Below are 13462 nucleotides of genomic sequence, written 5' to 3' on the forward strand. Positions count from 1 at the left end.
CATATTTGCAATGTAAATGATATCCAAGGTGAGCTACATTTAAGGGCTCATTTTGGGCTCTTTGAATGACTTTCAAACATGGCAACAACTCATTCATGGAAAGAGTCTGTCTTTTTAGGTGATACGCTATCAGCGTATCACCTATTGTGATTGCCAAAATTTCTCTTTTTTTTTATTCTTCTTTCTTTCTGCCACATTTTGTGTCGTCAATATCTCAACAATGACATTACGGAATAACATGACATTTTCAGTCAACATGTCTCATGACAAAATCTAGCCACAATAAGGTTTTCATGACAGTAACATATCTATGACGTCATCTAGGCGCCATTTTGTGATTTTCGGACCTTGTCACATGATCGATCATAACTTCATAACTGGATATCATTTCTGTATCATTTTCGGTGGACATAAAGTTCAGGTCACGCTCTATCTTACTTTTTAACGCTAGTTACCCAGGTCTTCATTACGCGCGCGTTTGCGCGCGTCAAAATTTTAAAAGACTCAAAACGACTTCCCAATGGGAAATCTCGAAGTTTCAGACAATTTTAAGCGTTTCAAACATTTTCTCGCGTGCGCGTCCGTCCGCGCAATTTCGCGCGCAGAGGGCGTAAGCAACATGAAAATGCATTTTTTTTGACTGATTTGGATTCCTGATACTTTGAGTAACAATATCCATTGATTTCCGATCGATGTTGACCTATAACAAAGAAATGCACTGGCGTCAAAGTTGAAATTCCGCGCGCGCGTCTTTCTGCAAATATAGTGAAAAAACAAGTCTTTGTTTATTTCAGCATAGCTCTTTAAATCGTCCATTGACCCTATATTTCTATTGCATATTACAAAAGCATATGAATTGGAACTAACGTTTCAAGTACCAATATTGCCAGGAAAACTCATGACGTCATCATATCATCATCTGAAATCAAAAAAGTGGAATTAATTTTTTTGAGGTACTGTTTCTGTCATTCATTTACTCGTATCTCTGTTGTTTAAGCTCAATATTATCCCAAATTCAGATATGTTGTACTTTGAACATTTGCCTTTTAAGTCCATATCATGCTTTTGATATTTGATGACGTCATCATACCTTAAATTGTGATTAAAGGTAAAGACGCAAAATCGGACAATTTTACGTGTATTGTCTATGGGAGGTGAGTTTTTTTTAAACCATGCATTGACTTAACAACGTTTAAGCACCTTTATCTCAGCTGATTTTGTTTCATTTCCTCTGAAACTTAAGTATGTTGTAGCTGTGACAATAAGCTGCAGTAATCATGCATTTTATTCTTTGAAATCTCCTCATGAGGTTGACAATTTTGCAATTTAAAACTGAAAATGAGAATGGAATGTGGATGAAACGATTCCTGATTCATCTTTCACGTACATAAATCTACGTTCCTCTAATTTTCTCGTCGAGACGTATGGCCGAGTGGTTAGAGGCGTCGTCTCAGAAACGTGAGGTTGCACACGTACGGGTTCGAACCTCACAAGAGCACGAAAGAAAATAATTATTTTTTTAATTTGTTTTTTCTTCAATGGAGTACTACACCTTCGTCCATGTAGAAATCACGTTCGCATGTAAACACAACTATACGCACACACTCACATAGTATCCCTTTGTTTTGCGTTGGAGACTGCATTACTTCGACTGCTGCAAAATTTTGCAGGCTGGGCTTTTCAAACTGATTTAAAATATTGTAATAAAATGAAATTTGTTCATATCAATTCAGTAACACAATGTAGTCGTGGTTACTTTGTGCTGATTTATACATGGAACAAGCTATACATTGTAAAAAAGGTATTTGAATTGTTCCTTTAAGTCAGTCTTCTGTATTGATGATTATTTGTCAATTAGTGGTTTTTGTGGAGTTTCAGATAGTGATAAAAAGTATAGATGATAAGTACAGCGATAATTCCTACAGTTAGTTCAAAGTTGTGTTACAGAGGTTTGATACATACATTTAGCATTGCGTGTGTGTGTACGTGTGTATACAGGTTGGCCATATGACACATTCTAGACAATTAATCTTAATTAATTAGCAAACGTGATCAGCTATGGAACTGAATATGGTATTAATGTATGATGTTAATGATTCTAATTAAACTGTGACGAGTTTAAAGGGATAGCTTAACTGTGTGTAAAAATAAAGCAATTATAAGAAAATTTTAGGGGAATTTGATAACCATGCCTATAATAATTTCATACAGGTACTAATAGCTGCCTCATGTTCATGTGATTGATCGTTATGTCAATAGCAAACTGACAACGTACGATGAATATGTTATACATTGAACACCTTTCAAGTCCATATCGTTATTTTCTAATTTGATGACGTCATCATGCTAGGAGGTATGGTTAAAGGCGAGATATCGAAATCAGCGAAGATTGTACGTTATGTCTATGAAAGGGGATTTTTGTTTTTTATCCATGCATTGACTCGATAACGCTCGAGCACCTTTACCTCACTTGATTTTGATTTCCTCTGAAACTTAAGTATGTTGTAGCTGAGACAATAAGCTGCAGTAATCATACATTTTATTATTTTTTTTTTAATCTTCTCACCAGGTTGAGTATTTTGCAGCATACACTGAAAATGAGAATGGAAGATGGACGAAACGATTCCTGAGTCATCTTTCACATATAAGTTTACGTTCCTCATATTTTCTCGTCGAGACGTATGACTGAGAGGTTAAAGGCGACGTCTCAGAGACGTAAGGTTGCACACGTGCGTGATTAAAGGCAAGGTATCAAAAACCAGCCGATTATAGGTTTTATGTCTGCGGGACGTATTTTTCCCAAGTTGCCAGAAATGGCATAGCGACCTCAGTCGTTACAAGGCCGCTTTTCCGTCTAGCAATGCAATAGATGTTCACACGGCCACGTTTAATAGTTGAGTGGGCATTGACTTTCCCCCTGTTATATCTATACATTGTTGTGTGTATTTTTTTTTTGTCTTACCATTTCCGTGGATGACCCGTGGCCGAGTGGTTACAGAAACGGTTTGGCATGCACGCTCAATATATTTTCAAGGTGCCTATATCACATTCTTTTCTTTGTCGATCGCAGATGACCGTCATCTGATGACCACAAGCGTATCACCTAACTCGTCCTCAATGTGACGAGTTTTCATGTCTCGTGATTTATTACCTCCGCCCAGGAGGTTATGTTTTTGTCGGCATTGGGTTGTTCATTTGTTTATCTGTCTGTCTGTTTGAAAAATAACCCCGAAAGTTGTGAATGGATTTGGATGCAACTTATATGAAAAGTTGATAATGTCACATGGAACAGATGATTAAATTTTGGTAGTGATACAGATAACTGTCTGGATCTAGGGTACTTTTTATTTCATTTTGTTTTTGAATGATTATCAGTGTCAAATAGAGCCAACAAATGAGGGAGTTCAAGCTGCACATATTTGAGGGTTGTATATGTACACTGAGCATGCGTTCAAGATGCAGCATGCAGTAAGGTGCTGATTAGGGAGATTCTGAGACACAACAGAAAGGCTTCTTTATCACTGGGAAATAAGGGCAATTTTCATACCTTCTGTACATGTATGTGTGTATGGATGGAAATGAGCTGCTTGATGGAGGTCTGCACTCTCCGAGTGCTTTTTTATGCAGAATGTAGTTAGAGGTTCATTAGATTGTTTCCTGTGATATAATTTTGGAGAGCAATGCTACCATTTTGAGAAGGTCATGGAAACTTTCATATTTTGCTGTGGCAGTCCTTAATATGCAGTGAGATGCTAGCTTAATAGTGAAGATATAACTTTGTAAAGGAGTTAGCATATTGCCTGTGTGCATTTGTTGTTTTTTTTGTAGTGTGTCTGTGTGTCCTCGTAAACGGCTTCGGTAGGGGATAATGTAGTGTCTCACTTCAAGCAATTGAGGATACATTTTACACTAGACATATACCATTTGTTCAGAGTATTTAGAATTAAAAGCACCCTCTTATGGCCCTAGGGGTACTTTAGGGGTACAGTTATGTGTTGCACTTGCCAGTTCTGCATATTTAGGACCTGTTTGTAGGTGAATTATTTTCTCACTATTCAAATAGGAAAATTTGACAATTTTTACTCGTATCCTGGATTGTATGCTCTCAGTCAATTAATCAATTGTTGTTTATGCACATATATACTACATGAAGCCTAATTTTTTTACTTACTACATAATAATACTGAATTTGATTATCATTTTTATCATTTTCAATATCAATTAGTCAATTTATCAAGAAAAAAAAAATTCAGGAACAAATAATGGAAATTGCCCGGATACCTCGAACAAACTATCATATCCCTGGTTGAAGCATCTTACATGCATGTGTGTTTGTGTATGTTGGCAGTGTTTAGCAAAAATCAGCCTACAGATAGATTTTGATTAGAGGGGTTAAGTTTTGGCCAAGGAAGGAGCAAATGACAAGACTTTGATCATGATCCAAATTGCTGTCGTGATATAAGACTTTGTATTAAAGTATTCATCACCGTTTTGAGATGCCGTGGCGTATGCCAGGGTTGCATTTTCTGTCAACAGGTTGGATTGATAAACAAACACCAACTGTTGAATCTTAATTCACATTAAATGCTTGATTCACAAGAGTCGATATTTCTATACTCATGTCAGTCTGCATCAGAAAACAGATGAATAAAAAAAAAAACCCTAATCACTGTAGATTTTTGGAAGTGGATTAATCAATTTGTCCTGGATTTGTGTTTCAAGCTACTCTGTAATCTTGTAGATGCACACATTTCAAGCTGTCTTCAGAGATTATTTATACAATGTATGCATCTTGTGCTGGTGTTTTCAAAACAGAGACTGATTTGATTTACTTATCTGATAGCATAGAGTTATATTTACCACAAGAAAAGGCTACATACTCGCCTCCTTCGTTGATAGACAAAACATGTGTAAACTACATCCTGAATGTCTGTTCCTGCTTTGCTTGTGCATGACGTTCTGTGTAAAACGTGATCTTTGATTCTTACTTTTGCATTGAGGTACAATATTTGTACATGAGACAAAGAGCTTCACGTATGTGGATTAATGACAAATCTTTCAGGACCAACGGAACCTCCCAAGAACGTGACAGTGGTCGCCCAGGGCCCCAATGCCATCGCTATCTCGTGGAAGCCGCCCTCGCCCAACAGCATCCGGGGTGTCCTCAAGAAGTACAAGGTCATGGTGTCACCAGGCAGCCAGGTCATCGAGCTGGGACCCAGCACAGAGGTACACTTATATCATGTTGAAAGGTCAAGGGTTAGAGGTCACACTCATCAGCTAATGAAAAACATCAAATCTGTAGTTACTAATTTTTTATTCGTTAGGGGAACTCCAATAGCAATTTTCGCAAAGTTGTGTGACATGAAAGTAGTGCTAAAATAAATGCAAGCCAATTTAGACCAGTTACCCTATACCATAGTACGTGCTGCCACAGGTGGCAATGGTGAGATGTTTGAAGTGCTTGCTCAATTGTCATAAATGTCCATGATATTAAAAATGTGCAAAAATTACCTTACCTGGCTAAGAGCAAAAAAATTAATCACATAGAAGCTTCTTCTTTTACAATAGCCCATGTAGGGCTTTCAAAGTTAGTGAGACGAGATATCAGCACCAGTGTTGTTACACTCATGTTATATATGTTTCGATCTTAGGCACAATGATGGTGTTCTTGCTAAGCCAACCTATGTTTTGATCATGTCAGTATTGTATCCATGACAACTGACAATTTAATCTGTTTTTTTTTTTTAAATGATTTAATATTGTCATCAGATTTTTAATTTATGTATGTTTCACCATTTCCTTTGTTACTTGTCCCCATCTTTGAAACAAATTGAATTCATTGGCCAAGGTTTGTGATTAATTTTGAAAATATATTTCAAATAGCTAGGTCCATGCCAGTAGCCAGTGGCCAAGGTGGAAAAAAAAAGTTTCTGCTGTGTTAGGCTTGAATCTGATATCAATTGATTTATAATGATATATAGATTGAGAAAATGTGTATAAACCTGTAGCAAGGGCATGGAGGGAAGTGAATGAAACATTTTCACTGGACTACAAAAAATAAATGGTTCTCAACAAAAAATGTGAGGTCACATCCTTTAAACCACTTTGTTGCTATCACTGCTCTCTCTTTCTCTCTCTCTCTCTCTCTCTCTCTTTCTCTCTCTATGTTTCTCTCTATATTCCTCTTATTCTCTCTCTGTTTCTTTCCCCCCCCCCCCCATCTCTCTCTCTGAGTTTGAGGCTCAGTGTTTGTAAGGAGCCAAACTTCCTTGGCTATTTTGGGGGGAATCCATTTTCATTTAAGGCTTCCCGCCTGCGCGTGTGCGCCAGACTACGCTCCCCTCTCCCCGTCACCCTCCCCGCAATGAAACCTGTTCCAACTGTTGACAAACCCCCCTTTCCTTCTCCAAACTGCAGATGCAGGTTTCTACGCGAAATCAGTTCAACTGCACTTCCTGCTGTAATTCTTTTTTTCCCCCCTCCCCCGACTTTTCTGCAGTTTTTGTGCTCTGCTTGACATGCAGAATGACCCTGCTAGTGACATGTTTAAAGACAAATATTGCGTCCATAAACAGCTCCTCCTTAACCAGTGAACGTGGGAAAAACGATTTATGTTGTTCGTGCGCCGTACGTGCAGTGAATGTCGTATTTCCTGCAGATGATGCCCTTACTTACAAGGTGTTGTTTAGGGTCACGTACAGAAATAGTGTCGGTGCGGTTCTAAAATGGCTTTGCACGTCAGTCACAGTTTGGTCATGTTAAAAAAACACTTGACATTTTTGGAAATCAAATGCTCCTGAGGCAGGTGGAATGCAGTGTAGATCTCTAATGTGAAAGAGCAGAAGTTGCGGTGGTATTAAACGCTGATTTGATAAAGGAAAGTTTTTGCATATTCTCATTCATCATTGCAAGGAATATCTCATTTCACTACCAGCTCTACTGATAAACAACATTTAATAGTAGTACTAAATTACATGTTAGTCATCTAGTTGCTCTTACTGCTGCATATTTACACAAAAAATTCAAATCAAATGATATGAAAGAGCAAATTTTGTCTTTAAGTATCTTCCACTCTCAGTGCAAAATGTGTGCATATTTTACATGCATAGCTCACACCAGTCTTGTGTGTCATGTTTTGGATATAAAATAGCCAAACTATGGATTTTCTTTTGTTTTGATTTGTTTCAGTGGCAGTAATTGGTTTCTTGAAGGTGTTCATCAGAACATAATTACAATATGCCTTGAACTGATAAAATGATAATAATGTTTGTCTCCAGAAGATGTGAAATTTGTGACAGTTTATGTACAAATGGCAGCAGGTACTGGACATTTAAAGTGATAACGGTCACATGATAACAAGAACACGCGTAGAAGTGTGCTGAGGTTGTTAGCTTAAGTGGCACAAATTCCAAAATGTACAACCTTGTTCATATTTGTCACAGATTTTCTCAACACATTCAGCATGCAGTTTTAGATGTCATCCCAATTTGATTTTTTTTTTCTCAATTTGAAGCTGAATTAAGGTATGTGGGCTCTCTCTTGTGGCTCAGGCTGTCAGCTCAGTTCCACAGCAGCACAGCTTGCCTGCAATAAGTAAACCTCTCTGGCCCATCTCATTCTGATCTTATCCAGAGCACAGTGATACAGGACCGAAAGCCCTTCACGCGGTACGTGGTGACCATAGCCGTGGTGAACAATGCCAACGAGACGGGCCCGTTCAGTCCAACAGTCAATACGACGACGAGTGAGGATGGTGAGTGAGACTTATAGTAGCTGCTGCCCTCTATCGCATTTCTCCTGCTGAGGTTGACCTGGAAGTCAGGACTCCACAATGTAGGCTTCTCTCCTGAATATTTCGAATTAACTCTTAATTATGTTGATATTGATATTGTGATGATAGTTTCATCACATCTGACACCGATAGATAGAGAATGTTAATGCTGAGGGGAGATTTGGTGTAAGAAGTTGTTATCATTTGTCACCCTCTCTGTGTTTGTTTGTTTGTTTGTTTGTTTGTTTGTTTTCTTAAGATCACAACTGCTGATTTACATTTTAACAAACATGTCAGAAAAAGGAACCAGCAGAAATTGAACCTGTCATCTACTACTTTCAGGGCAGCGACACTACCACCAGAATGTCCCTGGAGGCCAGCAGTGACACAACAAATGTTGAAATTTTTTTTCACAGCAAATCTGACTGTAATTCTAATGTCGGATATTGATATTGATATAGATACTGTTGTATGACCATTAGGATGGCTGGATTTTAACTGCTGGAAAACATTGTGGAATGGATCATGTGATGCTTTAACATTGGCCTGTGGTGCAGAGTGGTGCGGATTTCTTTCATTTCATGAGCAGGTCAAGTACCAAGCAAAAGAATTCTCTTTTTTAAGTAATATTTCAGCTCATAAAGCCAGAATAATGTGTATGTGATAAATATTGCTTTTTAAACTTATTTTTCTCTACCAGTATAATGGCCTAACAGTAACCAGCAGAAAAAAAAATACTCAGAACTAAAAATACCTTGTGTACCAACACCACCCAGAATTTACAGTCTTGCGCTGTTACCTTGAAATTGCTGCAGGTATTGGCAGTAATGTTTTTCTCTGTCATTCTTTCAGGACGTGCCTTTCTTTGTTGTTCCATTTATAACCCCCCCCCCCTTCCTTTACAGTAACCATGACCCAGACTGAACCAAAATGTTAGCCGAATTAAAGAGCCATTCTACACCATCTTCAAGTTTGCTCTGTTATGAATAAAGTACTATCAAACACAGAAATTTGTCATCAAAATCAATATAAAAGGATGCAGTATTTCAGAGATGCCAATTGTAAGTTGGTTGTTGATTTTTTTTCTTGTAGTACCAGTATTTTGCACCTTTTTTCTACATCCAAAAATACTGCCAGTTTCAGTGAAAATTTGTTTTCCCAATTTCTATTAGTACTAATGTCTATTGCAGGAAAGGTAAAAATACTGTTTTCCACCAAAGATGAATTTTCAGCCCTTAGCATACTGCAATATTAAGAAGTTATATAAAGAGATGTCGCATCAAACTTTAGAAATGTGGTTTTCTCAGACTATATGGGTTTAACCCTAGTGGCTTTTGAGGAAAAAAAATTCCCCCCCCCCCCCAAAAAAAAAAAAAAAAAAAATGTTTCTGGCTAGGGGCCATGATCAGATGTACCGTTTGAAAAGAGAGAAGGAAAAAAAGTTGTACGCCATATCGATGAGCTGGATCCAAAATGCTGTACATGCCTAATTTTAGATATTCTGGACAGGGTGACAATTTTTCCCGTTTAGATGAAGCGCAGCTGATCTTTGGGGAACATGTTAAGGGGGGTTGTGAAATCTTGGAGAGGGTTCAGGTTCAGATCGTTTCGATCCTCTACAGTGATTATGCCATTTTCCATTACCGTTGGTGTTCGCTCAGAAATGTATATTGCAAAGTCGTGATTGCAATGCGGAATGGATGCCTTGATACCCATGTCTAGTGATGGATTGTGCAGGATGCGTGACAGATCAGAATGACCTAAATAGAAAGAAAGAGCGAGGGAGAGTGAGTGAGAGCCAAGAGGGATATAGTGTGCTGAGTAAACACAATTTATCTATCAGAGAATTTACCTATAGATATTTTTTTTTTTAAATTATCAATCAGTGAAAAGAAAAACAATGAAAATGATCAGTTAAAATTAGGAACAATCAGATCTACAAGGTGGGAGGTTCTGCCAATATGAATGTAAATAATTGAATGAATACGTCATCCTTGTAGCATCTGAGAATGGCCATTTCGGCTGCATGATTGTGACAAATCCTCCATAGTGCACAGTTAGTTTTGCACAAAAGAGACTACTTATTTTAATTTGACTTTCGATGAACTTCTTTTTCCTGGAAAAGTTGTGTGAAAATTATAATTTTTTTTTTTAAATCCTACAGGAGAAGTAGAAACAGAAAAGCAGAATGTGAAAGGGGGTAAAAAAATAAAAGGAGCCATATATTCTGTAACATGTATAGATAGCATACATTTACACATACGCTGTACATACACTGTATATATAGGCCTATATGCAAGGAACCATACAACAGAGTGAAAGTGTAAGTGCTTTCAACAAGTTGTGAAATAACAAAAGTTGTATGAACATATGATTTAGAGTTTCACTCATTTTTACTGATAGTGAACGGGAGCTGGATATCAGATTCTGTGAATATTTTTCCTTCAATCTCCTCACCATGGTCAACATGAATGAACCTTTACAGTGCTTCTCTGAATGGAGCTCCATGGCGAAGTCATGGGTTTATCGAGATGTGGTTAATCTGCGTGCGTCATATATTATGTGTCATATACCCCACGAAAGGTCAAATGTGTATGTATGTTGTAATATGTACAGTGCTGATCGCGTTAAACTTACTACGCGTAGAACCGCGCATCGGTAACGCGTTCACAAACACGTTTCAACGCGAACGCATCGACCGACGGAGCTCCGCCGGTCAAAGTGTCTAGCGCCATCTACGGCGCCTAAGTGAAAGTATCGCGCGTAGCTGCAATGCGATTTTGCGCCGCGCAAAATGTCGCATTGAAACACAATATTTGTATATTTTGCAGCGGAACAGAAGAGAGTGATTCACTTAGTTCTTTACACTCGTAATGTTAAGATCTTTGTGAATAATTGGTGCCTTTTCTTTTCGCTCGCTTTTCAGCCTCTGAGGACGGAATTCACGGCAACAGAAAATAAGTGTCTGGTAATACAGATAGTCGGGACTTTCATTTTAATGACCTGTTGATTCGTTGTTGGTCTATCTCGATTTAAAGACGTTTTGCACTCGTTAATTAGCCCTTTATATTGCTGTTCCAAACGATCTACCGAATTTATCCTTCATTAATGATTCTCAAAGTTATGAAAATGAGGTGTCAGAACTGTTTTATTATGTCCGTCAGTAAATCGTTACACATCTGTATTTTTTTTCTAAAACGCAAACAGAAGGAAACTGCCCAGAAATTGATATATTTTATCAGTGGTAAATGAGCACATAAAATCGGACGCTATCACGATAGAATCCCATTTTCTTTGCTTATTTTTCCGCTGATACATTATTTCTCAAACATTGAAACTAAATTGCGGCACCTCCTTTTCATACAAAAAAAAAAGTTTGAAGGAAATAAAGCTGATCTTCTGTCTCACGAAGCGAGGTAAACGCGACAAAATTAATACGACGTTTCGGCCGCGAAGTCTGCTATAGATAGCCGTCGGCTGGCAAAGTACTATTCATTTTTATTTTTTTTTTAACCTCGCTTCGTGAGACAGGAGATCAGCTTTAATTCCTTCAGTTTCTACACGATGATGGACACCTTCCCGACTAAAAAAAAAAGTCAACAATGAAAAAAAAAAGGCTGGTCGTGAAATGTTATCCATGTGAAATGATTTATCTCTTGGCTATAACTTACTTCTTAGTTTATTAACCTAATATGACGTTCGAATTCGTTGTATTTTTGCTTTGAACGCGTTGAGTTGAAATATATCTCGTTTTCTTTTTAACAAATGGTGTTGACGTTTATCTGATTTTTGTCGTGTTACGACAATGATGCGATTAATCATTTTATTTTAATAATCTCGTTAATCTCTGTTTCCGGGTGATGTTAGTTTCGAAAGGTTTATTATTCCGAGGGTTCGTTATTCCGAAACACACAAATTGCGAATACCATTATTTATATTCATTCGTTCGAAAATGGAAAAGGCTTGCTTCATTCGAACACAATTTTAGTTTGTGGCGTTTGTTATTCCGAAGGTCGATTGTCGTTTCGTTAGTCGTTTCGTTGGAGTTTCGATATTCTACATTAACAAACCTACCCTAATTTTCCGACTAATGAATATCCGGAATAAGCGAACCTTTGAAATAACGAGCATTCGGAGAACCTTTGAAATAACGAACATTCGGAATAACGAACTGAAAGCGGAAAAACAGTACCCGGAGAAAGCGCTGAAAGCGAACGCCTTGACTTTTGATGCCGAGGCAACAGCTATCCAGGAGTGCATGACACGTTCAAACGTTTTACGCCTTCGTCTCGCCTTTGTCTGGCAAAGTAGTATTTATTTTTTCGTGTTTACCTCACTTCGTGAGACAGCAGATCAGCTTTATTTCCTTCAGTTTCTACCACGATGATGAACATCTTCCCGACTAAAAAAAAAAAGTCAACAGTGAAAAAAAAAAAAAATAAGGCTGGTTGTAAAAAATATTAGCCAAGTGAAATGATTTATCACTTAGCTATAACTTCCTACTTTATTAACATAACATGGCGGTGAAATTCGTTGTATTTTTGTTTTGAACACGTTGAGGTGAAATTTATCTCGTTTACTTTTTTCAACAAATGGTGTTGACGTTTATCTGATTTTTATCGTGTTACGATAACTATCGTGTTACGATAATTATGCGATCAGTCATTCTTTTTTTTTAAATTATCTCATTGATCTCTGTTTCCGGATGATGTTAGTTTCGAAAGGTTTATATTTCCGAGGGTTCGTTATTCCGAAACACGCAAATTGCGAATACCGATAGTTATATTCCTTAGGTCGAAAATGGGAAAGCTTGCTTCATTCAAACACAATTTTAGTATGTGGCGTTTGTTATTCCGAAGGTCGATTGTCGTTTCGTTAGTCGTTTCGTTGGAGTTTCGTTATTCTAGATTAACAAACCATCCCTTATTTTCCGACTAATGAATAGCCGGAATAAGCGAACCTTTGAAATAACGAGCATTCGGAGAACCTTTGAAGTAACGAACACTCGGAATAACGAACTGAAAGCGAAAAAACAATACCCGGAGAAAGCGCTGAAAGCGAACGCCTTCGAAATTCTGACGCCGGGGCAACAGCTATCCAGGAGTGCACGTTCAAATGTTTTACGCCGGGGCAAGCATTAAATTGGCGCCTCTGTCAACTCTTGACGCTTGTGGCATTTTGTTTGTTTTTTTCGTTCGTCAGATTATTTTATAAAATCTTGTTTTATTTTTGTTTGGTTTGGTTTTTGTTTTGCTATTAATTTGTGATGCCATGAGCAGTTGCTGTCACTGTTCCTGTTACGGCCGAACTTGTACCCGTTATGTACTTATACACGTAAGTTGTTTTTTTTTTACATTGTTTTTACTGTTCGAAATTTATTATTCAAATAATAATTTTCCGTTGGTTTTGAATTCTATACTTTACTGAATTTGTGTTTGTGTTACTTGGAATACTTATTTTTTTAGTGTCATGTAGATATTTGAAATTGCACATTTCGTATATTCTAATATTTTTTCCGCCTTGATATGACAACGCTGTTTCATTTGGGTTGCGCCCATTCCAGCAACTGATGATTTGTTAGTGTAAAGCGTAGTACTCTGTAATTATCTATTCAAATCTATTTCAAATAAAGTTAAGCATGGATGTCTTTGTTATATTGTTTTGTTTTTTCTTGTTCTAATTATGTTA

At 37.5% G+C, this 13462-nt stretch overlaps 1 protein-coding gene across 1 annotated transcript in view; it reads left to right on the top strand.

The window, feature by feature from the left end:
• LOC139730887 (putative receptor-type tyrosine-protein phosphatase mosPTP-1) overlaps window positions 1-13462 on the top strand; it is a 269592-nt gene that overhangs the window by 124241 nt on the left and 131889 nt on the right. Inside the window, exons 7-8 of the mRNA XM_071641763.1 lie at window positions 5063-5229; window positions 7636-7756. Coding sequence (XP_071497864.1) covers window positions 5063-5229; window positions 7636-7756 — 288 coding nt within the window. The remainder of the gene's footprint in view (window positions 1-5062; window positions 5230-7635; window positions 7757-13462) is intronic.

Source organism: Diadema antillarum, unplaced genomic scaffold, assembly GCF_040938485.1.
Source record: "Diadema antillarum isolate AM-2024a unplaced genomic scaffold, OU_Dant_1.0 seq00000341_RagTag, whole genome shotgun sequence".
NCBI lineage: Eukaryota > Metazoa > Echinodermata > Echinoidea > Diadematoida > Diadematidae > Diadema > Diadema antillarum.